General features: G+C 43.3%; 1 protein-coding gene across 2 annotated transcripts in view; it reads left to right on the top strand.

Moving 5' to 3' along the window:
• The first annotated feature begins 1,217 nt into the window (after window positions 1-1,217).
• NECAB1 (N-terminal EF-hand calcium binding protein 1) overlaps window positions 1,218-22,879 on the top strand; it is a 69,862-nt gene continuing 48,200 nt past the window's right edge. The window contains exons 1-3 of one of the 2 annotated variants that reach the window (XM_076332172.1): window positions 1,218-1,277; window positions 5,836-5,860; window positions 18,205-18,313. In XM_076332172.1, coding sequence (XP_076188287.1) covers window positions 1,236-1,277; window positions 5,836-5,860; window positions 18,205-18,313 — 176 coding nt within the window. In that variant the 5' untranslated portion in view covers window positions 1,218-1,235. Of the gene's footprint in view, window positions 1,278-5,835; window positions 5,861-18,204; window positions 18,314-22,879 lie in introns of those variants that run through there. The other variant, XM_076332173.1, reaches the window with a different exon arrangement.

Below are 22,879 nucleotides of genomic sequence, written 5' to 3'. Positions count from 1 at the left end.
CTCTTGAGACAACCTTTGGACTTTTTTCTTCTTTTCTCTCTCTGGAAAGAAATACATTCCCATACTTCCATCATAAAAATCAGATTAAATAAAAGCCTTTCAGTATTATTAAAAAACAAAAATAGCCTGAGGTGGCCTTTCATGTTCTCTTTTGAAACTTGAAAAGGGAGGTAGAAGAAGCAGGAACACCCACACGCAGCAAGCCACGACCGAGGCTTTTCATACATGAAGGTGTTTTAAAGTAAAAACTTCACTCTAACATTTGTTATGAAGCATAAGATCATCTATGATAATATATAATGTATAATATATAATACTATTGTAATTTGTAATATATAATTGCAATGCCATCCGCTAATGGTGTGTGGTAGGAGAACAAAGACAAAGCCTCCGTTACGCCATGTCCACGTAATAACCGCACGGCACGCGTCTGAAGTAACATGGGGGAAGTTTCCCTCAGAGCTGCTCTCCCCCTCACCCCGGCATCCTCCTCCTCACCTGCCCTTACCCCTCAGAGCCTGCTCTTGCCCCGTCCCGCAGCTCCCCGCTTGCTCCCCTCCAGTAACCCCAGCACTCCCAGGTCCCCACAGCCCCTGATTTTTGGCCGGGCCACCTTGAGAGGTACATTGTATTCAAGGACCTTATCCTCAAGCCCGAGTGCTTTTGCAGAGTGCAGCTTATCGTGGTGTCTGCATCAGGCATGTGGAAGCACAGTTAAGCCTCATCACCCCTCTGCACTGCAGAGACTTCAAAGCACGTTCAGTCTGGGGCCTTGTGGTTCATGAAGTGACCCCCAGAAGTGACCATATCGAAGGGGAAAGCAGCCAAAGTGATGAGAGAAGAGGAAAACTTGACCCGACGAAGACAGACCGCAAGAACCAAGTTTCTTCCATGGAGAGAAAGCAAGTCCAGCCATGAACACACTTTAAAGATGCAACAAGGCGGCTGCAGAGCAGAATGGGACAAACTCACTCTTCCCCGTACCCTCAAGGGTGAGAAGAAGCAATAGCAGCCCTCTTGTCCAGCCTCTTTTGGGGTGGTTTTCCAGCGACAGGCGCGGCGGGGCGTGCGGCTCGGCCCCCAGGCAAAGCAACCATCCCCGGGGGGGGGGGGGGGGGGCGGCGGCGGCGGGGCCGGGGGGGCGGTCCGCCCCCCCGGCCCCGCCGCCGCCGCCGCCCCCCCCCCCCCCCGGCCCCGCCGCCGCTCCGGGCGGTGTCGGCGGCTGCGGCGGGCGGATGGCGGCGGAGCTGGGAGCTGGGCTGCGCATCTTCCGCGATGTGAGTAAGCGGCGTCCTTGACGTGGACCCCCTCCTCCAGCAAAGGCAGCAATTGCAGGAGTGGGGGGGGGGTAGGGGGGTGGATGGGGTTCCTTTTTCTTGTTTTGCCTTTTTTCCTTGTCTTTTTCTCTCCCCCCCCCTTTATATTTTTTGTCTTTTTTCTTCTTTTATTTCTTTTTTTTTTTTTTTTCTGGAGCCATGATTTCCTCCTTGGGGTGGAAGGGGGTGAAGCCCATTGAGGCTGTGGGTCTTTTGTCTTTCCTTTTCCTTTTCCCTTCCCCTTTCCTTTTTTTTTTTTAATGTTTTTAACATTTAAAATGTTAATGAGGGGAATGAGTTTGCTTCTGATGGCGTGCATGTGTGAGGAGAGCAGGTTAGTTAGCAATTGGGGGTGGTTAGGAGAGGCACTGGGTGAAAACACTGTCACTTTTCAAAATACATTGCTTGGATTTCCCCCCCCCCCGTGCTTTTCACTGAAAAGCATCTCACACTGCAAAAGTTCTTTCCCAAACTGTGCAGGCTCCCTCCCATCCCATTAGATCTTGATGGATTTCAGGTGCCCAGGGTTGATGTGCAGAACGACCCTGAGTCGCTCAGCCCTTTGAGGAGGAGCCCAGCAAGGTGCCTTCCTGCTCACCTGGCCATCCTGCCCCTCAGGGGTGCTGTGCTAGAACACCATTGAGGGCTCAGCATCTCACAAGATGCAGCTGTAAAGTTTTTTATCTAAACTTGCCCAGCACAGAGCCTTTCTTGGTCCAAGGTGAGTCCTGGATAACAGGCAAACTCCTACCCAAAGATCTCCGAAGTATCCTCTGTCCTTGATGAGAGCTACAAATCTTCAGACCAACTCTACTACCAACTCTGATCTACTTCAGACCAATGCTTATACCAGGGTTAGTCCACGATATCAGCTGGAAATGGCATGTTCTGTATTAAAGATTGTCTTAAGGACTCTCTATCTAGATATTTTCTCTAATGTGCCCACATAAACTTCCCCAACATTTTCCTCAAATTATTTCAAGCAGCCCCTAATGAAAGCCACGTCTCATCTCCTGATTGCTCTAGACTCCATAAGAAATCATTTAAATTAGACTCTTTGTTGACTTTTATTAGTTCCACTCAAGTGTATAATGAAAAATGTAGCTTTTTGGTCTTATAAATACCTCTTGTAAGAGAAACAAGAGAATTACAGGCACATATCGCAAAGACAGAAGAGAAACCCAAGCTGCCAGGAAAGAGTTAAAAAACATTAAATGGAACCAACTCCCCAGTTTAACTCAGCACACTGGGTTAGGAAACTGCAGATGGTCAGAATACCTGATAAACTGAAAACTTTTCATTTCACCCAAAGTAAAAAATTTCATTCAAATCAAAATTATTTGTTTAATTTTCAGCAATTTCTTAAACCAGTGTCAGGTTCATATTTCTAGAAAAGCAGGTGCCATTCACAAAAGTGGTGAGGAGGAGGGCGGGGGACTGCTGCTGTACTTCTGCTCTTACATCTGGAGGAAAACCTTAAATTGAAACCTAGTCTCTGCCTGCTTCAAAGCAGGGACTGGACCCTGGGGGCCCTTCCTCCTGTGAGGGTACACTCATATCACAGATATTTGGGGGTGTGCAGCTCTCTGATAACCCCTCAGTGAAGCGCCTCCACCTGTATAAACACTTTACTGCATATTAGACCAGGCAGCAAGAGACTGGCTGTAAGGCTGCACAGAAAGGGCGCTCAGGTCCTGGTCCCACTGCGAGCTGGGCAGAGATCTAATGAGAGTGAGACCTGATTTCTAATGCAACCTCCTCCCTGCTTTTGTGTCAAAGTCCCTATCAAGCGTCCAAAGGATTTTAACATTTCCATAAGGGTTTTTTTAATTCATTGAAATTAATTAATCTGAAATTTAAATAATAAATAAAAAATAATTCATTGAAATTAATTTAAAAATAAAAAACATAAATTACTTATGCAGAAACTTTTGCCACCTTTGACCCATATTTACGGGGCACTTCTGGTAGATTGAAACTCCACTGCTACAGCTGTCCCAGTCCTATACATCCATAAGCCAAGCCTGAGCAGCCAGCGCTCTTGCTCGCATAGAGGTCTTGCACAAGGTGTGGGCTGCATCACCTGGTATGCCTGTAACACCCATGTGGCTCTGCATGGGCCCTTGCTACTCGTGGCACAAGTCACTGGTCTTCTGTTAATATTGCTTGGGTCCGTGCTGGGCATATTTATCACCTCGCTGAAGCACACCTTGCTCTTTCCCATCAGACATGCTCGCGCACGTGCCTACAGCGGGCAGCTCAGCCCAGGCACCTGCGAGGCGAGGAGCGGGATTTCAGCACTAGCCCCTTTGATATGCATCTGCTTGGGGGCATCCACTGTTCCCTTTTATCCGGTATAACTGGGCAGAAGAAAGCCATTAGTTCTCAGAGCATCGTGTTTCTCCACCCTCCCAAATTTCACACATCTCTCCACTTCCAGCTGAAAATCTGCAAAACCTTTCAGCCTCCTGGATTTGCCATCTCTGTTAACATACAGTTGCTAACTCCAGAGCAGCACCAAGTCCTACAGGCAGCACGGTGGTGGGTACCTTGACAAGCAGGCTGACTTTTCCTTCAGGTGACACAGAAAGGAAACCAGGCTGCTTGCCAGTGAGATAGGAGAAATACCAACAATGGGTCCCTGAAAAATCCAGCCAAACCTGCCAGGAATCTAGGACTGTATTTTACCTATTAAGGATTGTAGAAAGAGGTTTTATTTTATTCTAATAATGCTTTCAATGATCTTTCCTTTGCTCTGCATTTGGTCTTTTAGTTCTCATTAGGAGAAAATTTCCAGTTTAAGAGTAAAAATTTCAACCCCCTAAGCAGTCTAATCCTCATACTGAAAATTGAGTTGCAATATATGATTTTTTTGGATATATAGGGAGGGAAGATGTCATCTTACTAAGTTCATTTCATACTTTATGTGCTGTAAACTTGGTCCAATGCAAAGTTCAGCTTAGAGACTATAAGTGAAGTCCTGGATGTGGGTCACAATTTTGTTAGTTCCCCGCCAACCCCACCTGACTGAGTACAGTCATGAAGATGCTCCGACAGAGCTTGGCAGCTGGATCCTTGGGTTTCTCATTTGGTTTCACCTCTAGGAGCAGAGCAGTTATGGCACGTGCTGGAGAAGCTCTTTAGATACTGCTAGCAGTTTATCAAACCGGAGAACATTTCCTTTGCTGTCAACTCTCAAAAATATATGTGCCCATTTTGAAACTCTTTCCTTTACTGATATTCACAGCAGCAATAGAAACTATATTTGGAAGATTTGCTTTCTTCCCTTGTCTAAACTTGTTATAGCGTTGCCCGGATAACTCCCCATTGCGGCTCAGTCTGAAGTAGCGAAGGGGACTACGTCCAGAAACGTAACAGGGTCACAGTGCATGGCAATTGCACATATCTGAAGTGTCACATGATGACCCATGCCACAGCAAAACCACCTCATCCAGAGAGCAGGGAGCAAAGAAACTGGAGGAGACCCCTCTCTGTCACTTCCACTCCCTATCCCCGATCGCTTCTCCAAAGCGTGAACTAATGTGGTGGTACCTGCGATGGGACTCCAGCAGGGTCAGGCGGGCACAGCAGCATGTCACCGGCAGTAAGACAGGGCCGGTGCACCTGCATACAGCCTAGGATGGGTTGGTGCTGTATGCCCCCGCCGATGGCAGGGCTGGGCCTGGAAGGCTCTGCCACCTCTCCTCACGGGATGCACCCCCCAGGATCATCTTCTCAGACTTTGCACGAGATGTTACAGGCTCTTGCCTGCGTATTTAAATAGCTTCTCCAGCATGTGCCAGTTACAGTGGGGAGAAAAGGCAGACCTGCGGACTGCGTGGGTAAGCTGGGGTCACATACGGTTTTTGTGGCAGAAGTACTGCAGCAAAGGATCTACAGCAGGCACCCCCGCGCTGCCCTTGCCTTCCCAGCTTATAAACCTCTACGCTTTCTCTCTCCCCTTTCTTCTGTATCTGGTTTGCACTCGTTATCAGAGCAATCCTCAAATTTGCTCCCACACATCTGATCTCGCTGCCTCCCACACCCAGTCTGATTCCTTCATGCCACCCAGCTCCTCTCCTGACTTAGCCCTTTGCTTCCTCCACCCACACAAACCCTGAGTCTTTCTCACCATCTCAGATGCTCAGCACATACTCCCAGCTATCATCTTTTCTCTGCTTCTTTAAACCACTTCTCTCAACCCCAAATCCAGTATCATGGTAGCCATACGGTATCAGGTTTTGTGCCTGAACATCATCCTTATAAGTTATGCACAGACTAGAAAATAAAGCTGGTTCTTATTATGGTCTTGGTTTCCTGTGCACACAAGCACCAGAGGAGTTAAAGAAAGCAATACTCTGAGGGAAGGATGGAGACACACTAAGGGCTTTTCAATTTTATGCAGCCTTGTGAAAATATGATGTAGAGCTCAAACTATAAATGCCCACTAAATGCAGCATTGTGTGCTATTAACCCATACAAAAAAAAGTGATTCTGTTCTCTCTCTCTTTTTGTGTAGATATTAAGAAGAGCAGACAAGAATGGTAAGACTGGTCATGCATCTTCCCCCTCCCTTTGGAAAAAAAAATCCATCATTGATTCAGCATTTTAAGTCATGCTTTAAACATCCTAACAGGAGAACGAGCCATCCCTCATGTCGTTTTATGTTTTATACAGGCTCCATACAATGTATTTTGTTGTGCACTGATCCTCCATACGGGTTCTTTAAGGGCAGATCTTGTGCTTTCACAATTTGGCATGTGTTTTTGATTTGCTCTTTGGGCACACGTGTTTTCTTAGTGACGTTGTGTTCACAAGAAGCTTTGAAATACTTGTTAGTAGCTCCATCTTACTACTTTTTAAAAACACCATAGGCTGTATCTAGCAATCAGACTTGTTTCCTACATTTTGCAGTTATGTATTTGTTCAGCGTGTCAGTAGGCAGAATAAAGTCTTCAATTCAATTCACATATTTATAACACAAAAGTCATGAGTTTTTTATTATGTTCTTAATCAGAAGTTTTGCCCTCGTGCTACTGATTGATTTTCCTTCCATGCATATTTTTTCCCTTATTTAAATTCAGTAAGTTGGAGCATGTTACTGTAAGGCTTCACAAATGCTCCTGTTTTGGCAAAGGTCCTTGCTGTAAGGACCACAAGTATAACCACTGGAATTTTTTGCTGGTATACATAGTCATGGTCTTGAACCTGACTTTAACTCCTTTTCCCATCTCAGAATTGCTGCACAATTTTGGACAAGTTACATTGTCGTTTTTGTGCCACATATCCCAGCAGAGAAATGAAGCCTCCACTACTTCCCTGCATCACACAGAGTGTGAGACTCGGTATGTTTGAGGCTATGAAGAGCTTCTGTAGCTCTGCAGTTACCATAACAGTATTTATACTTAACTCAGATAACCAGTTAGATCTTGCAGGGCGAGAAGGAAATACAAGCTTGCAATTATTTAGCACTGTAATACCAAAGTACGGGAAGAAGGGAGATGCGACTTCTTGCAGAAGCACGGGCCAGACTTCAGTCTTTTCCTGAAAGCACTGAAGAGTGTCAAACCCATAGCTCAGACAGGTTTAACCCTGACAAGTAATTCCCACTCAATCCTCAGAAAACAGGTATTGTACAGGTTCAATAAAGTGTACTCTCAGGTATTCAAAGGCATAATGGATACTATTGGGAAAATCGGAGAGAATCACCTTCAAGGAAGAACTGTTGGACAGTAAGGGGCTACCGTACGGTTTGAAGGTATAGCTGAGCCTGTCAGATAACCATTTATTGTTGCTGAGAGGGCAATCCCACCCCCACAGCCCACCTCTGGCTGCATATTCCTGCCCCAGCTCGTGTGCAGCAACTGGCACTTCCCATTAAACCAAGGCAGGCTCCTTCACAGAGCTCAAGGACCACAAAACCCATCACTGTGAGGGTTTTTTGTTAGTGGTTTTTTTTTTTTTATCTCCCTCGGTCAGCTTGCCAGTGGCTTGGAAGGGCAGTGATGGTGCAGGCTGAATCCCAAGGTGAGGGCTGGAAGGGGGAGAAGGACCTTTCCCTTCAGCCGTGCTTTTCCAGCTTAGCTATGTGCCAACCACAGCCAAGCTTTGCTGGCATCCCCCGCAGACCTCCTCGCAGTGTTTGGAATAGATGTTTATGTGTCTACCCTGAAGACTGATGAGAGTCAGAGCGCACGGTGCAGAGGAACGGTCATCATCCCCCTGGAATCAAAAAGAGCCCCTGCAGCTTCATGTCCCTGCCCTGGACTTTGAGCTCACGCTCTGTCCCAGCCCTGGTGGATCCACAGCACTTCGGTGGTCAGGAAGACTTCCAGTCCTCAGTAGAGCTACCCCACAGTTTATTATTGATACTTTGCTATTAAAATAGGGGAAACAGCTCACATGAGCAGTGACAGACTTGCTTGTTCCAGAACAATATGAAGCCACGTCGGCCCTAGAGACTTTGGTCACTGGAGTTCATACCTATATATGGATCCTTTACAACATATTATTGGGAGAAAAGTGGTTAAGTTCAGCCACTTTAGTTCTATTAAAGTCCATGAGCTTGAAATGGTTTCAGCTCTTACGTGCTTAGTTGTGTTTGCTCAACCATCAATTGTCCGTGGGACTTCCACTTTGCTAATCTAGCACTGCTCGGGCTCATGCCACATTAATAAGGAGGAGATTTGTTTTAAGGCTGGGATGTTAAGTACCTTCTCAGAAAGTGAACACTCATCTAACATGCTTACACTGTTGTCAACACAGATTATTATCTTTTGTTAATGACTAATGACACTTTCAATGTCACTTTTCTGTCCTGTGGGAAACCAAGTATTGGCTTACAGTAACAAATACTACGTTACTGTCCATGACACGCTCCTGTTAACCCATACACTTTTAATAGGACTTTCTTTACACTTTATTACACTTTAATAGTGCTTTCTCAGAGCCGCCATATTAATTCTCTGTGAGATTAAAATACCCAAAAAAAGTTTATCATCAAAAACCTTACTAGATACTTGCTTGACAGCAAGAAAAAAATACATCCAAAAAGTGGATCAAGCTGATAAATAGGAGTGTTATAGGAGAGAGCATTCTTACTATGAATTTAGGGACTGTGGGACTTCAGGTTAGCCTTCCATGACAAGGAAAGAGAACTACTCTTGCAAAGACAATATAAAATAAGAGAACAAAAGAGCCAAGAAATCCTGCTGAATTGCTGTTACTCAAAAATACTACAATGATTTATGACAGCTGGGTTTAGTTGAGAAACTCCTTTATCAAACAGTCATTCCCCTATTTGAAAGAAGCCATACAAATGTTGTTTCTTTTGGGGTGGTGGCTTCTTTCTTTGCCAGCCCAGGTACATACATCATTCTGTTACCCTCCTGTTTCTGGAAATATCAGCTATGCACAGCTTCCATGAGAGGATCAGCTTCATAAACTCTATAGTTCTTATTTCATAGCTGAGCAGCTCCACTCTGTATGGAGCACATCCATGCTACTCCCATAACTGAAAAGGTCATGTGATTTTCTTAGAGGGAGAACAAGGCATAGGGAAGGAATATCACGTTTCTAAGAAATATATGATTCATTATATTGACAAAAGCAACAGAAAACCCTGAGGGAAAAAAAGCAATTTCATAAAGATGAGATGTTGCACACTGACCTTTTTGGAAAGGAGAAGTTTCAGGTTTGCATGTCAAAATGAAGTTTTGGTCAAGTTTACTTGGCAAAACTCCATACATTCAAAGGAAAGCTAATCTGGAAAAATTCCAGCTAAAAGGGAAGTTCTTCATTTGTTTCATTCCTTTTGCTATTTAAAAAAAAATCAAATTCATTAAATTCCTCTCAAAAAGTAAAATCTTGTCCCTAGCCAGCAGGGACAAGAAATACGGAAAACTGGAACAGCCAAATGCAGTCTGTCCTAATCAAGATAATTTTTACCTCCCTCATCTCACAGGCAACAGTGGTTGCCCCACACACATGTGACTGCAGCACCTATATATGCTTATCCTCCTGCTTGGCTGCATGAGGTGTTTCTCATCTTCTGATGTGCTAAGAAGGACGTGGGGCACCCCATTAGCCTTGCAGTGATTTGCAATCAAGTGAAACGATATCAGTTATTGGTAAAGGTCACCCTGGGGCCTCTCCTGATCGTGCAGCTTTGACATGTGCCCTATTAGTATAGCTTCATGCTATAATTCCCTCCTGTTAGCACAGGAATGGAAATTCAAATATAGACTATGTTGCAGAAATCCAATCACAAACAGTCTGACTGTCAAAATGGAAAAGAAAAAAGTAATAATCTACTGAGAATGCAACTCTCAATCTTGCACGAGTAAGTCTTCTTTCAGCTGAGGGAAGGTGCTTCAACACTGATGGTTCAACACTGACCATAGTCAGGGAGTACCACAAAATAACTAGAGAGCAGTGCCCTGCCTTTGCCTGCATCATGGTGGGGGTCATTTCTCTTCCCGTCTTCCTGTGGGAGAAGAGGGCTGCTCTTCCATTTCTACTTTATCATCTCCAGCTTTTTCTTGAGGGGAGCCTGGCTGCTTCAGGTCTATTCTCTTATGAAGGTGAAAACTAATGAGACTGAGCCCAGTGGCATGCTTGCCTGGCTGCGGGCTGCTGAGCATATGTGCCAGCACAATAACCGCCCTTTAAGGCAGGAGCTTCCTCTTCTGCTCTGGGAACATGGCATGCCCTGGCATTTAAAACTCCCCTTAGCACTTTTCAGTGTGGAAATAGCTATCCAGTTAAACTTGGAGGGAGGAGAGAGTGACCCCCAGCCACGTCCTCCAGAAGGAGGACCTCTCAGCTGTCTCTCTCGCCTCCACAAGTTTAGAACTGGTATTTGATTATGGCCTTGTTCCAAACTTACAGCTTCTGCTCCCAGAACCCCGGATCAGCTCCAAGCAGGAGTTAACTAAAAAGGGCAGCTCTAATATGACAGGTTTAGAAAAGATAGTCTGTGTATAGATGCTGTCATTGATTTGCAAATACAAGTCAGTTGTTATGAAAAAGCACTGAGTATAAGCTATATCGCAAACATCCTTAAAGCTCCTAAAAGGAAGCTATTTGAAAACACTGTAGGTAATATCTGCTATAGAAGCAGAGGTTTTTTTTTTAAAAAAAAAGCCTTAACTATAAGGGGCACAGTAAACAGTATGCTGCAGACAGTCAGGAATGACTGCAACCAAATGAAGGAAAATAAAAAATTGACTAAACAAAGCTAGACTAAAGCTCCAGATATGGCCAAACCTGTATATCAAACACCCAGATTACACCAAAGCAACAAAATATTATTAATGCCAGAACCAGCGCATTTATGTTTGGTTTCATTTTTTCTCTGACATTTCAAACAAGCACTCACTGAAAGCTTCCCCCCCCAAAAAAAATGTGGGGTTTATAACTGCATTGAACTAGAATCTGTAAAATGAAAAATATAGTCAGATGAGACTAATCTTTTCATTCTGTCATATTCAGCACCCCCTGATGTCCATGATAGAGCAGGGATATCACACTTTTAAATGTGGAATTGTAAAACTGTATAGCATGATAATACTAACTGTATCTTCTCACCTGCCTTTAGCATAAGAAATTATATAGGAAAAGTCCCCCAGTGCCCTCTGTAAAACACACAGCACTCCAGCAGTAACAAAATTGTTGTTGATTGCAGTGGCCTGGGGATTTCAGACCAGCTCTAAAACCACGTGAACATTAGCCCGACAGAAAACTGCAGGTCATAAATAAAGGACTCTTTAAAATAAGGCAACAGAGTGAAGCAGTAGCTTCCACTGGTGTCAGTGACCAAAGGTACTGATTCATGGAGCGTACACATTTGAGTCACCTGACAAGATTTCCACAGAATAACCAAAAAGCCACCAAGCTGCACCTGTACGATGATCAAAAGGAAATCTCACAACACTCACTCTACAGTCAGTTTTGCAGAGATCAAAACAGGTGTTTTCATATTCATTATTTATTGACAGTGTCATTGCAGGACAAACACTGACTTTGCACGTGAGGCTTCTACCAGCTGTGTCTGCTCATGTGTCTCCAGGTGAGCTCCGGCAGCGTGATAGCTGCCTCACTACAGCAGTCCTCAGATGGTGACTTCTCAGTGGCTCTAGCTTGTAGCCCTGAGTGCTAATTTAAGTCATCCCAGAGGACTGAGTGAATATGCCTGGGAGAGGCAGGGGAAGCACCTCAGGAAGGGGATCTCTTGAATCACCCTAATGTGAACCATCAGAGTTGGCCTGGAGGCTCTCTGAAGATCGCCACTTATGGGACTAAACTTTTTTTCAAGAAAAGTTTTAGAGTTACACCAAAGCAGGGCGTGCCAAGTCCCTGATTTCAGCATTTTTTCCTCAGCCAGTATCTCCTAATCTGGGTCCACAACATCTTGGCATCTCATGAGGTCTTCAGCTAGCCCATAGACTGTCCCCAGCAGTGCTGCGTGGTGGCAGCTGCAGCAATGCATGGGCTTTCCCCTCCATACACATGGACTGGCCAGATATGTCACAGGGTGACCCAGCTCTTGTGTGCCCTTCCTTGAGAAAAAACGGCTATGTGCAGGAATCCCTTGGGGAAGCTTTATGCACCATGATACCCGGAAGGGCCAGGTTTTAACATCATAGTGGACACATTTGAGCTATACGTTTCCTGGATGACTTTACAGAACATATATTCTGAATGGGAGCCAGAGCACAGAAATTCTCTGAACTGCAGCATTCCTGATTTGAGCGCCCAAGTTATTCAATCAGTAGTGGTAAAATGGATTTGTAAGGCAAAACCCTTGTAGCACAGCCTCCAGGGACTCTCGCCATGCTGCTGCTTGCTTCCTGACCATCTGGATCCACTGCAGAAACTTCCCTGGCTCCTGTTTCAGAGACCAGGCTCTGCCTGGGGTGCGATTCCCCACCCCACCTCCCTGGGTCCGTCAGGTGCCCCAGGGCTGGACTCTGCACTCCAGATTCCAAACATTATTTCTATAAAGACAAAATGCCTACTTTTAAACCTAAACCCTCTCCCTGTTAGCCTAGTCCCCTTGGGACCACTTGGATACATGTGCTAAGCTTTTCCAGCATAACAGCTAGAATAATGGCTCAAAATCATTATTTCTGGTTATATCAACACTTGATACAGAGCAGAGTCAATGAAAGCTAGTGCATTTGCCTAGAATCTTTAAAGCTTCAGCCTACGTCTGTGCTTTTTCTTATGCAACCCCTTATGCCTGGGACCTAATGGATATTATCAGCATATGCTTTGGCACACTGAAATTTATTATTTTGGCAGCTCTTCCTTAGTCTGATTCCAGCCTATGTGCCATGTGCAAATAAATCAGGTTTTTTGCAACTTTTTGCATCTGGTTCAGTCCATCTGTGTCTGTTGTCATGCGTGTGTCCCCGCTATCTCATTTTCTCTGTGTATAGGGCAATATCGTCTAGCACTCAAGTGCTCTGATGCAAACCTTTTACAGCAGGTATGGACTATCAGTTCCTTCCAAAAAGGCAAGTCACACAGCAGGTCCCCGGGAGCAAGTGGGCTGGGAGGAGGACCCACATTTACGCTGCCTTCCACTGTGTTTGCTTCAGCCATGCAGGGGACTGTGGCCTGAGTGAGGCACTTTAAGGCTTTAAGTTCTTCGAAGGCAGCCAGATTTCAAAAAGCCATAAAGGGTTGTCACAACTCCCACGAGGGATTTAGGAAGTCAGCTCCTATTGAGAACTGTGAGGGCCTGGATGGGGCTGCGGTTTTGGCCCTTGCCTTTCCTGTGGCAGAAGTGACTGCTTCATTTTGAGCACTGTCATTTCCTAGCCCTGTTGTACCTTCCTGAGGAATAAATACCTTCTGCCACAGGGGATATTTCTATTTATTGGTTTTGCTTGCTGTTATCTCTTCTCCCTTTGCTAAGTTTTGCCCTACAATGGCAGAGGACTGTGCTCGTAGAGCCCCAGACCCTAAATAACCTGACTGCCCTGGTAGTGTGCACGTTGCCAGCCTGGAGGCAGGCTGGGCACCGTCTCATTGGACCAGGACAGTGCCATGGGCTCTGCTTTCCAAATCCCATGCTGCCAAGGTGGACCCCAGGATGAGCTTTAGCCCAGTGGGGTTTTTCCTTCCAATTGCCATAAGCTCTTCCATGTGGCTCTTCCAATTGCAGTAAGCCCTAGAGCTGCCATTCAGCCGTATGAGCTCCATCTGATGTGGCTCCTGCTGTAGAAAGACTGCTTTGGCGGTCCTCCGTGGAGCCCACAGGCATGTTTAACTGCTAGGAAAGGCTCACAGTCCTAACAAGAAGCCCAAAATAGGTGGGAGCAGAAGCTGTTTTGTTGCCCTCCAGCATTTGCTGGCATCTCTGCAAGACATCCTGCTCCTCTACATCACCATTACTTCCTTCACTGGCTGCAGAGTCACCATTTGCCATTGTCTTTGGGCACATAGACTCCAAATATATACGTGCCCTTGTTCATTATTTGCTTGATATCTTTTCACTCACTGAAGTCATCTTGCAACTCAAAAAGAAGAGTATGTGTGTGGCTTTCCTCTGTCAGATATGCTGTTGTCTACTGAAGTCATAAGCTATCCAAAATGTGTCCTGGAGATTACTAGTGTTTCTGGGATGGACTGGCTGGGGGATATCACTTGGGCCTATTTTCACGTTAAAACATCTATTCAATAGAGAGGTGAACTTTACTGAAATAAATGTAAGAATGCAGTTGTAACCTGAAGGAAGGCTCCCCTAAAACACCGTGTAAATATATTTCTAAACTTGCAAGTGCTACATGGGGAGAATCATTTTATTGTTTATATTTTTGTCTGCCAGTCAGGAGTGGTTTGGCTCCAAGGACAGGCAACTGTGCCTGTTTTTGAAGAAACCCCGCTTTTGAATGACGTCGGAGAAGATAAGATACACAAAAGCAAGCAAGGCTTGCAAAACAGCTTCTTTGAGATAACTTGCCAAGGCAAACGCTGCTGAAGGTTGATTCGTCTGAGGGATGCATGGCTTCAGAGAAGTTTGTCTTTCATGAATCATCCATCCCCTGTCACTTTGACAGTGGCAAGGATTGAAGCATCTATAATAGAGGTTTCTGCTCAGCTGCTCTGAAGCACTTAAACCAGACAGTATTTATCTGGGAGCTCCACGGGCAGTGAGGTGTGCCCCAGGGAGGCAGTGCTGTGGATACATAATGCAGCCTTTAAAATAAAAGCCATTCTTGACACTTGAAAAAAACCCTGGCTAGGCAAACGTGTCTTCAATTAAACGGCACAAGGAGCACTTGTTAGGGGTTGGGTCTGAGCTTCATCTGAGCACTGAGGAAGCGCAGAGGTGGCCTGGGCCACCGGCAGCTGAGTCCCCAGCAGCAGTAGCAAAACAGTTACACTCATACAAAGTCAGAGAAATGCCCTGGAGAATCAGAGCTTTTTTCAGTAAACGTAACTGTATGAAGTCTGTAAGTAACCGAATAGGTTCAAACCTCCTTGGGTTTTGCCAGCAACAAGCTCAGTGATGTTTCAGTCAATGTCAATAACATTCAAAATGTTATTGAGACTAAATAGCAATGAAGCAAAAGGCAATGTCTGCTCTTGGATGATAAAATTTAAAGAAAAGAGCTAAAGTGCCCAATCTGGCTGTTGGCAGATCATTGATTATCTGGATTGATGTAAAGCCAATGATCCTGGAGAACAGAGATAAACAGACAGATGTTTCAGGTTTTGTGTCATAACCGGACTGCTCTATGAGTAAACTCATAATACGTTTATCTCAGGAAAGTTGCCAAAAATCACTAGTTTCTTGAGTATGTGTATAACTTGCATGCAAATCACCCTTCCCAGCAAAGGCTGAAGCTGCAGAGGCAGTTTGATTAAACAGTCGATTGTATCTGTATGAGCCAAAAGAAGGATAGCTGTGAAAAGAAGCTCATTTCAACACGCTCAGTATTTGATATTTCTTCTCTGTAACCAGTGCCAAATGGCAGATGTATTTAGATTCTCAATTAGGTAATCATGGCAGCTCTGTCAAAGAAAATTGCCTACCTTCAACACAGTATTGTGCCATCTTGGTTTTTAGCTCTTGTAGATCTTGACATTTTATTTTGATCGTAATGATGATTATCTCCAGCTACAATCTGTCTTTTCATATTAAACATTTCAAAATGTTTTTGTTCAAGCAGACATTTAATTTGTACAATTTTGAAACCTCTTGAAGGTTACATATTTGAAGCCATATATTCAAGTCAAAGAAATTATGAAATAATAACAAGTAGAAGAGTGAGGAAACTCCTCAGCTCTGCTCTTCAAATCTGCATGCTGTAGTACAGCATGTAGTTACAGGATTCAGGTGCTGCCTTTATAATAGATTCTTCACCACTATAAAATTAGGCCACAGTATGTTGTGGATTAGTCTGGTGCTTAGGACATCTTAGTCTTACCCTCTACAGTTGTTTAGTGCCCTATGAGTGACTCAGTATGTTACTGAAAGAAGAGAAAGAGACATGTGAACTTAAATTTAGTGCTACCCAAAACAGAATTATGAAGTGTTAGGCTTTGAAAATATTCTTTATGCTTCATGCAAAAGCTCAATCAGTTTAGATAAATTATTACCTAACTACCACTTAACCATTCAAACTTCTTCCAAATAAAAGCAAAAGGTGGATCTTCTTTCTTTGGCTTTTGTTTGCTGATTATCAGTCTTGCATTTAAAACTCACTACACTAGTCCATGAGGAACAAATTGCCCTAATTGTTTTAATGAAGTTACGGATTTGCCTCATCCTGACCCATGCACTTCTGAAGTCATGCCTGTACAGCAAAGAAAAGAGGACAGTTGTTCTTCAGGACAGAAGCCAATGATGTCAGCTGTTACTGAGGGATCCCTGATGAAATCTCGTGGACTTCTGTGGAGTCAGCTTTCCATTTACAAACTCCTGTCTTTCATTTTTTTAACATCCTGCTGACAAGCATTAGTTGGTTTCTCACATCACTTTCTAGACAATATGTCATTCAAAGCCCCATCCAGGCTCTAGGTCATTTCAGCATGCAGAATTATATATCTTCCTTTAATTGATTCCTTCTCCTCAGCCTTGAATCATATACTTAGGAAAAAATTAGTTGTGCTGACTGTCATATGTTGTTTAAATAGTCATTGTGATATGATTAGAGGACAGAGTTAACAAAGTCTAATGCTCCTTGCACCCCAGAGTCCTACTTTCCAAAACAGACAATAGCCTAAGTCTGCCACTTCTGTCACTACAGCCACAGCCACGCTGTGGGTGGGACAGGCTGTCCAAATTGCGGCACATTTTATCCACTTCTGACATCACTAATCAAAAAAAAAAAAAAAAGGCATGGAAAAACTGCAGTATAGCAACTTCTCTGGGATTATCAGACATGCGTAAGTGAGGTGAGATACAAATACGATCCCTTCTTCAATGAAATGCTGTAGTAGTTATTGGAATACCCTTTAGAAAGCATTGATGGTTGTGCAGAGTTTGATCTGACAAAAGGAGAGTAGAGCCTCAATCTGAAGTGGTAACATCCTGAAAATACCAGATGAATTAATCTGCTTAACACATCTCATCTCAAGGATTTTGCCTCATGTAGTCAAGGGCTTGCTATAATTAAAGCTAACTTCAGAAACAGATGAAACGGATTCCACTAAATAATGTAGTAGAGAATGTAATAAGAACTTTCTCCTCTTGAATTAATGTACATCCCATTACTGTTCTTCTAAATGTTATCATATGGTACTTCCCCTCCCTCTGAGTCCCATTAGTCCTGCAGACACTTCCTAACTGCATGAATATGTTATTGATGATGATCAGGACCCATGTGGTGATGACAGTTTTTGTCCCAAACAAATGAGAACAGCAGATATTTAGAAAATAAAGTCAACTTCATAGTTGGGCTTCACTGTATATTAAATGGCCAATTCCAACTCCATCTGAAAATCCATCTCAGGATTTTGACTGACCTCTGATACATGTCCAAACCAGTTTTCTCATTCCTATATTTTGGGGTAATCTCCAGATGAATTACATGCTGGCAAATTTCTATAGAAATTTATTATTTTCTATGCTGACCAAGAAAATGAGCTGAAATTCTTTCCAGTGGAAGACGACACAAAGCTGGCTTCCTATTCCATCAAACTTCTTTTTAATTTATTTTGTTAATTACACACCAAGCATAGAACTTTTTGAGAAAGATGTATTTTATGAAGAAAGAATCAAAATGCTGCAAACCAGTGCAGTGTACTGATTAGTGTCCTTAGCTAGAGAGGAGAGCCAACGTCAGATCCCTGCTGCTATTGAATTGTGCACTTGAGTCTCAGTCTCCCATGTGGGAGGCAGGGAGCAGAGGAAAGAAAGAGGGGGGAAAGGAAAGGGAAATAGATAGCTGAAGAAACTTTAATTGAACTAACATGTTCCTTCAACAAATGTTTGCTTTTGCATTTCCCTGGATTTTCCCTGTCCCACTCCGTCTCAGGAGGTCACTGATCTTCCATGCAGAGGTGAGGACACAGGCAGGGAGCAAGTAGGGGAAATGTGGGGCAGGATGGGGACAAGCCAGAGTGAATGGGGTGAGGGCAAAGACAGGACTGTATTGATGTGTTTGTCAGTAAAGACTTACCAAAACCAAAATATCTTTGCTTGAAAGATAAGAAGGAGGAAGATTGACAGAGTTACCAGCAAACTGGGAACTCTGATACAACATACATGATGCATTTAGCATCAAGTTCTTTACGTGTCTTGATCAAATATGTAAAGTTTCTACATTTAATCTGAAGAGCTAGAGATTTTTAATAGTTTCCTCTTCAACTGCATGAAGTAAACAAGCAAAACCATAAATGAAACTAACTTTCCATTTCTTCATTGTTTCAGATGATGGAAAACTGTCCTTTGATGAATTCAAAGCTTACTTTGCTGACGGAGTTCTGAGTGGAGAGGAACTGCATGAACTTTTTCACACCATTGATACACACAATACTGAGTAAGCACCCCCTTCTTACAATTACAGTGCTGCTCTCTGTACCTGAGAACGGAAAAAAGACATCAGGCTGATTTTAGAAAACAAGAAAACAAGTCTAAGAAGGCGGCTGCTTCAGGGAAGCTAGGCTGTGTCATATGGCTCTAAACTGTACAAGTGAAGTATTTCTAAACCTTGTAGAAATACCTGCATGTTCCAATAAATTGGGTACTGAGAACACAGGGTGGAAATTGGATGCCTTCTGTGTTCCCCACCCATGATAGTAAGGAAAAGGGGCTGTGGCCTCCTTCAGGCTTAAATATGAGTTCCTCAATTCTCGATCCCACTTTGCTAATTCATTACATGAGATGAACACTTGGACCAGATGTTAAGCAGGGAAAAAAATAAATGAAGCGATCATATATAGTAAAGAGCAGAAAAAGTCATCCTGTCTGGTGCTGGCGTGGTAATTGCGTTGGTGCTGTCACTTAGGCTGTTTGGATATCCCCATTACGGTTGGGCTTAACAAGGCCACAGGGAAATGAGCTGACAGGAACTTCATGAAGTTAAACAAGGAGAAGTGCAAAGTCCTGCACTTGGGGAAGAACAACCCCATGCACCAATATATGCTGGGGGCCACCCAGCTGGAAAGCAGCTTGACAGAAAAGGACATGGGATGGACACCAAGTTGAACATGAGCTAACAATGTGCCCCTGTGGCAAAGGCGGCTAATGGTATTCTGGGCTGCATTAGACAAAGTATTGCCAGCAGGTCAAGGGAGGTGATCCTTCCCCTCTACTCAGCACTGGTGAGACCACACATGGAGTGCTGGGTCCAGTTCTGGGCTCCTCAGTACAAGAGAGGCTTGACATACTGGAGAGAGTCCAATGAAGGGCCACAAAGATGATTAAGGGACTGGTGCACCTCACATATGAGGAAGGGCTGAGAGAGCTGGGACTTTCTAGCCTGGAGAAGAGAAGGCTCAGGGGAACCTCATCAATGTATATAAATACCTCAAGGCAGGGTGCAAAGAGGAAGGAGCCAATCTTTTCAGTAGTGCCCAGTGACAGGACCGGAGGCAATGGGCACAAACCCAAACACAGGTGGTTCCCTCTGAACATCAGGAAACACTTTTTTACTCTGAGGGTGACCAAGCTCTGGCACAGGCTGCCCAGAGAGATTGTGGAGTCTCCGCCTTGGAGATATTAAAAAACCATCTGGACACAGTCCTGGGCAACTGGTTCTAGTGGCCCTGCTTGAGCAGGGGGGGGTTGGACCAGATGACCTCTAGAGGGCCCTTCCAACCTCATCCATCCTATGGTTTTATGACTGAAGAAGAGAATGAATTTCCTTTTTATTTGCTTTCTGGCCATCAGCAGTTATTCACAGCAGGTCTCCCATTTACTGTTAATTAACCACTAAAGCTAGTGGTTTTTAAATTGGACTATTCGTGTGGTAGAGAAGGTCCTGAGGAGAGGCCGTTTATTGCTTTTGCTAAGAGGTTATGAAGACATCGTGTAGAAATTGTGGTGTGGGTTGTGGTTCTGGTTACAAGGAGCAAGTACACAGTAAGTCAGTATTGCTTTTCTCAGCTGCATACAGGGGAGCAACAAGTATTAAGATGCTATCACAGCCCTGCTTCCTATGTTTACTGTAAGAAAAGGTAGGAGCAGTGTAACAGGACCTTATCTCATCCAATGCCAAACTCCATTGTGTCTCTGGGTTTTTTACCTTCCACAGGGAAACAAAACCCTGTGGCTGTGTTTTTGTAATTCATCTACTTCGTAAACATCCAGACGCTAACTCACAGTGAAATATTAGTAGCCTTGTGCCTCAGACACATGATTTTGGCAATCACCTTAATACTTTAGGACTTGCACATTGCCTCAGGTAGCTCCAGACAGGCCTTTTCCCTTGGCCAGTTCTTCCTGATGGTGACTCTCGTATGGCTTTTTCTCCTTTGGATGTCTGTGTCACAGCATCGCGTCCCTCCTTGTTCCCCTCTTTCTCAGCTTCTGCCGGTCCTCCTCTGCAAACACCAAATTGCCATGACAGTTGTGTATCACTAGCCCCAAATGCTGACCCGAGCCCAGGCCCATCACTCTGGTGGCCTGTCAATGACCAGACGTGATGCTGACCATTGACATGACAACTACCGTTGCAGCAGAAGGCCTGGAAGTCAAGCCGAGGGCTTTTTCAGGAACCATCTCAAAGCTCATTCTTCTCAAGAAGCCTCACTGAAGGTCTTGTGTACTTGGAAGCTTGTCCATTTTTTCCACCATTATGAGCTAGTCTAATGAATATATTCTCTCTCCTTACAAATTTTGCCTCCCTCCAGTCTAGATGGAATTATTAAACCACTTCACCTTTTCCAGAAAGTATGAAGAAAGAAATCAATTGAAGTCTGAAACCTGATCAATATTGTACAAGTGTATGCTAGGGAACATGAATCTCAATTCATGATCTTTTATGAAGAACTTCAAGGAAGATAAACATCAAAATTTTAAAAAAGATTCTAGGTTTTCATCAGCCAATATACAAATCTTTTTTGTAAAAAATCAATAGTTAAATGAATTCAGATATTAAGTATTCAAAGTGTTGCTTATTTCAAGCCATTTAAATATACAGTCAATATGCAGAACCACATTTTTTTGCTGTCTTAAGAGCTTGGTTACTTTTTTATAAATGTGTATGAGGTACTGTTCATGTCTGTGTGATCATATGGAGCCATGAAATGCCTACAGTTAGGAATCCTGTTTTAGATCTGTTCTCTGCAGTCCTAAAAGCATTCACATAGGCACCTAATTCATATAAACAGAGGAATATATCCCCTAGGAGTAAATGCCTAAATAACTCTGTGCATTTGTTTTTTAGCTCTGATCTCTCTTATGTTTCTGTAAATCAGGCATAACCTCCCCAGAATCATTATATTTAAGCCAGCACAAAATGGCAGTATGGAATTGGACTCCTAATCCCAAGGCCATCCTAAAGCATCCGGTAAACCATCCTGTGTTGAAGACTCTTGGTACTAGGATGCAACAAACAGGTTTCCCAGATGTATCATTCTCCTTAACAGACAACAAAGGAGAAGAAGCAATACAAGCAGGTTATCTCTTATCATAAAAGAAGAGAAGGGTGTCATTATTTCCCTAATTTCCCATATTTCCCGAATTTGTCAAAAGTACTCACGTGCTATAAATTCAAAGCAGAAGGTTGCAGAAATACTGCTAAATAAATAGGTACTGTGTACAGAAGAAATAAGTGTAACATTTAAATTTCCTCAGGTTTCTTAAAATCAGTGGCAAAGACTGAGAAACAAATACGATCTTCAACAAATACAATGCATGCAGTCTACCTAATTCTAGCAAAATGAATCACATGCTTCTTAGAACACCATGGGAATTTGCTTAGCAGATTAAGGGCCTTCACGCAAATTTTTAACCCAGAGTCAAAGACTCATTTCAGAGCCAAAGACTCATTCATAACAGCTTTGGATTTCCTCATGTGTACCACATATCTGCATGAGAGTGGTTTTATTTCACCATGATTCTATTTGTCTGCATTTGTCAGGGAGCATCCTGATAAGAGCAAATATCCTTGATGACTATGTAAGATTTCTAAGAAAAAAGACAGATGTTCTACATCCATTTTTCCTTTCTTTTTATTTGTAAAGCTTTTTTTAATTTGTAAAATATTTTTATTTGTAAATTTTTTATTATTTGTAAACCTTTTTCTCTTTAGCAGAGAATATCTGGACCTGAAAAATATGTAGAAAAGTGAGAATGACACTACATTTTTCCTCCTGGGAGATAGGCATACCTGAAAAATAGGTGCGATTTTGTCAAATGCTACAGTTATTAGCTGAGAACAGGTAATGAAACTGGCACGGCAGCCATCTGAGAGAGAGATCATTCTCACTGTCCAGGAAGAGCCTGGCAAAAAGCAGGACACAAAAGTCACAGAGAATACGTACTGTGAAGGATCATATTTTCATATGTTTCAGGGAATTGAACAGGTGGAAGACTAAGAAAACCTACTAAATTACCTTTTCCAACCAGAAGAAAGGGTGCTTTCTTTTGACCGGTTAACATTTGTTACAGAGTAGAACCTAGATATAGATAATAAGAAAACAAGCTTAAAGCTTAGATTTAAAACAGCAACAAGAAGCTTTTTGGATATGTTTTTCCATGACGTCTTTAACTGATAAAAGGCTTAGTGCCTGACTTTGCAGCTGAAAAGTATTCTACACTGCTTGATCTTTCTTTTTAACAGAGGCAAATACGTTTTAAAGGCTTTTCCTTAGGACCTTTGAAAGCTTTTGAGAACCCTGTCACCAGGCAGGCAGCAAGATGGAGCATGCCAAGTATCAGATGGATATAGCAAAGAGAGACAGCTTGGACAGTATAATTTAAATTCCTTGTTAGTATAGCTTTCCAGCAAAAATCACATGAAGCAGATATAATAAGGAGGCAAAAACTTTACTCACTGGCATTTGCTGAAAAGGGCAGATTATGTAAAATGTCTCAAATTAACCAGCTGGCTAAGAAAAGTAGCAAAATGTTCATTGAACCTTGGGAAGTTTTGTAATGT

This window comes from Aptenodytes patagonicus, chromosome 2 (genome assembly GCF_965638725.1).
Source record: "Aptenodytes patagonicus chromosome 2, bAptPat1.pri.cur, whole genome shotgun sequence".
Classification (NCBI taxonomy): domain Eukaryota; kingdom Metazoa; phylum Chordata; class Aves; order Sphenisciformes; family Spheniscidae; genus Aptenodytes; species Aptenodytes patagonicus.
This window is presented reverse-complemented; position numbering and strand designations above follow the sequence as displayed.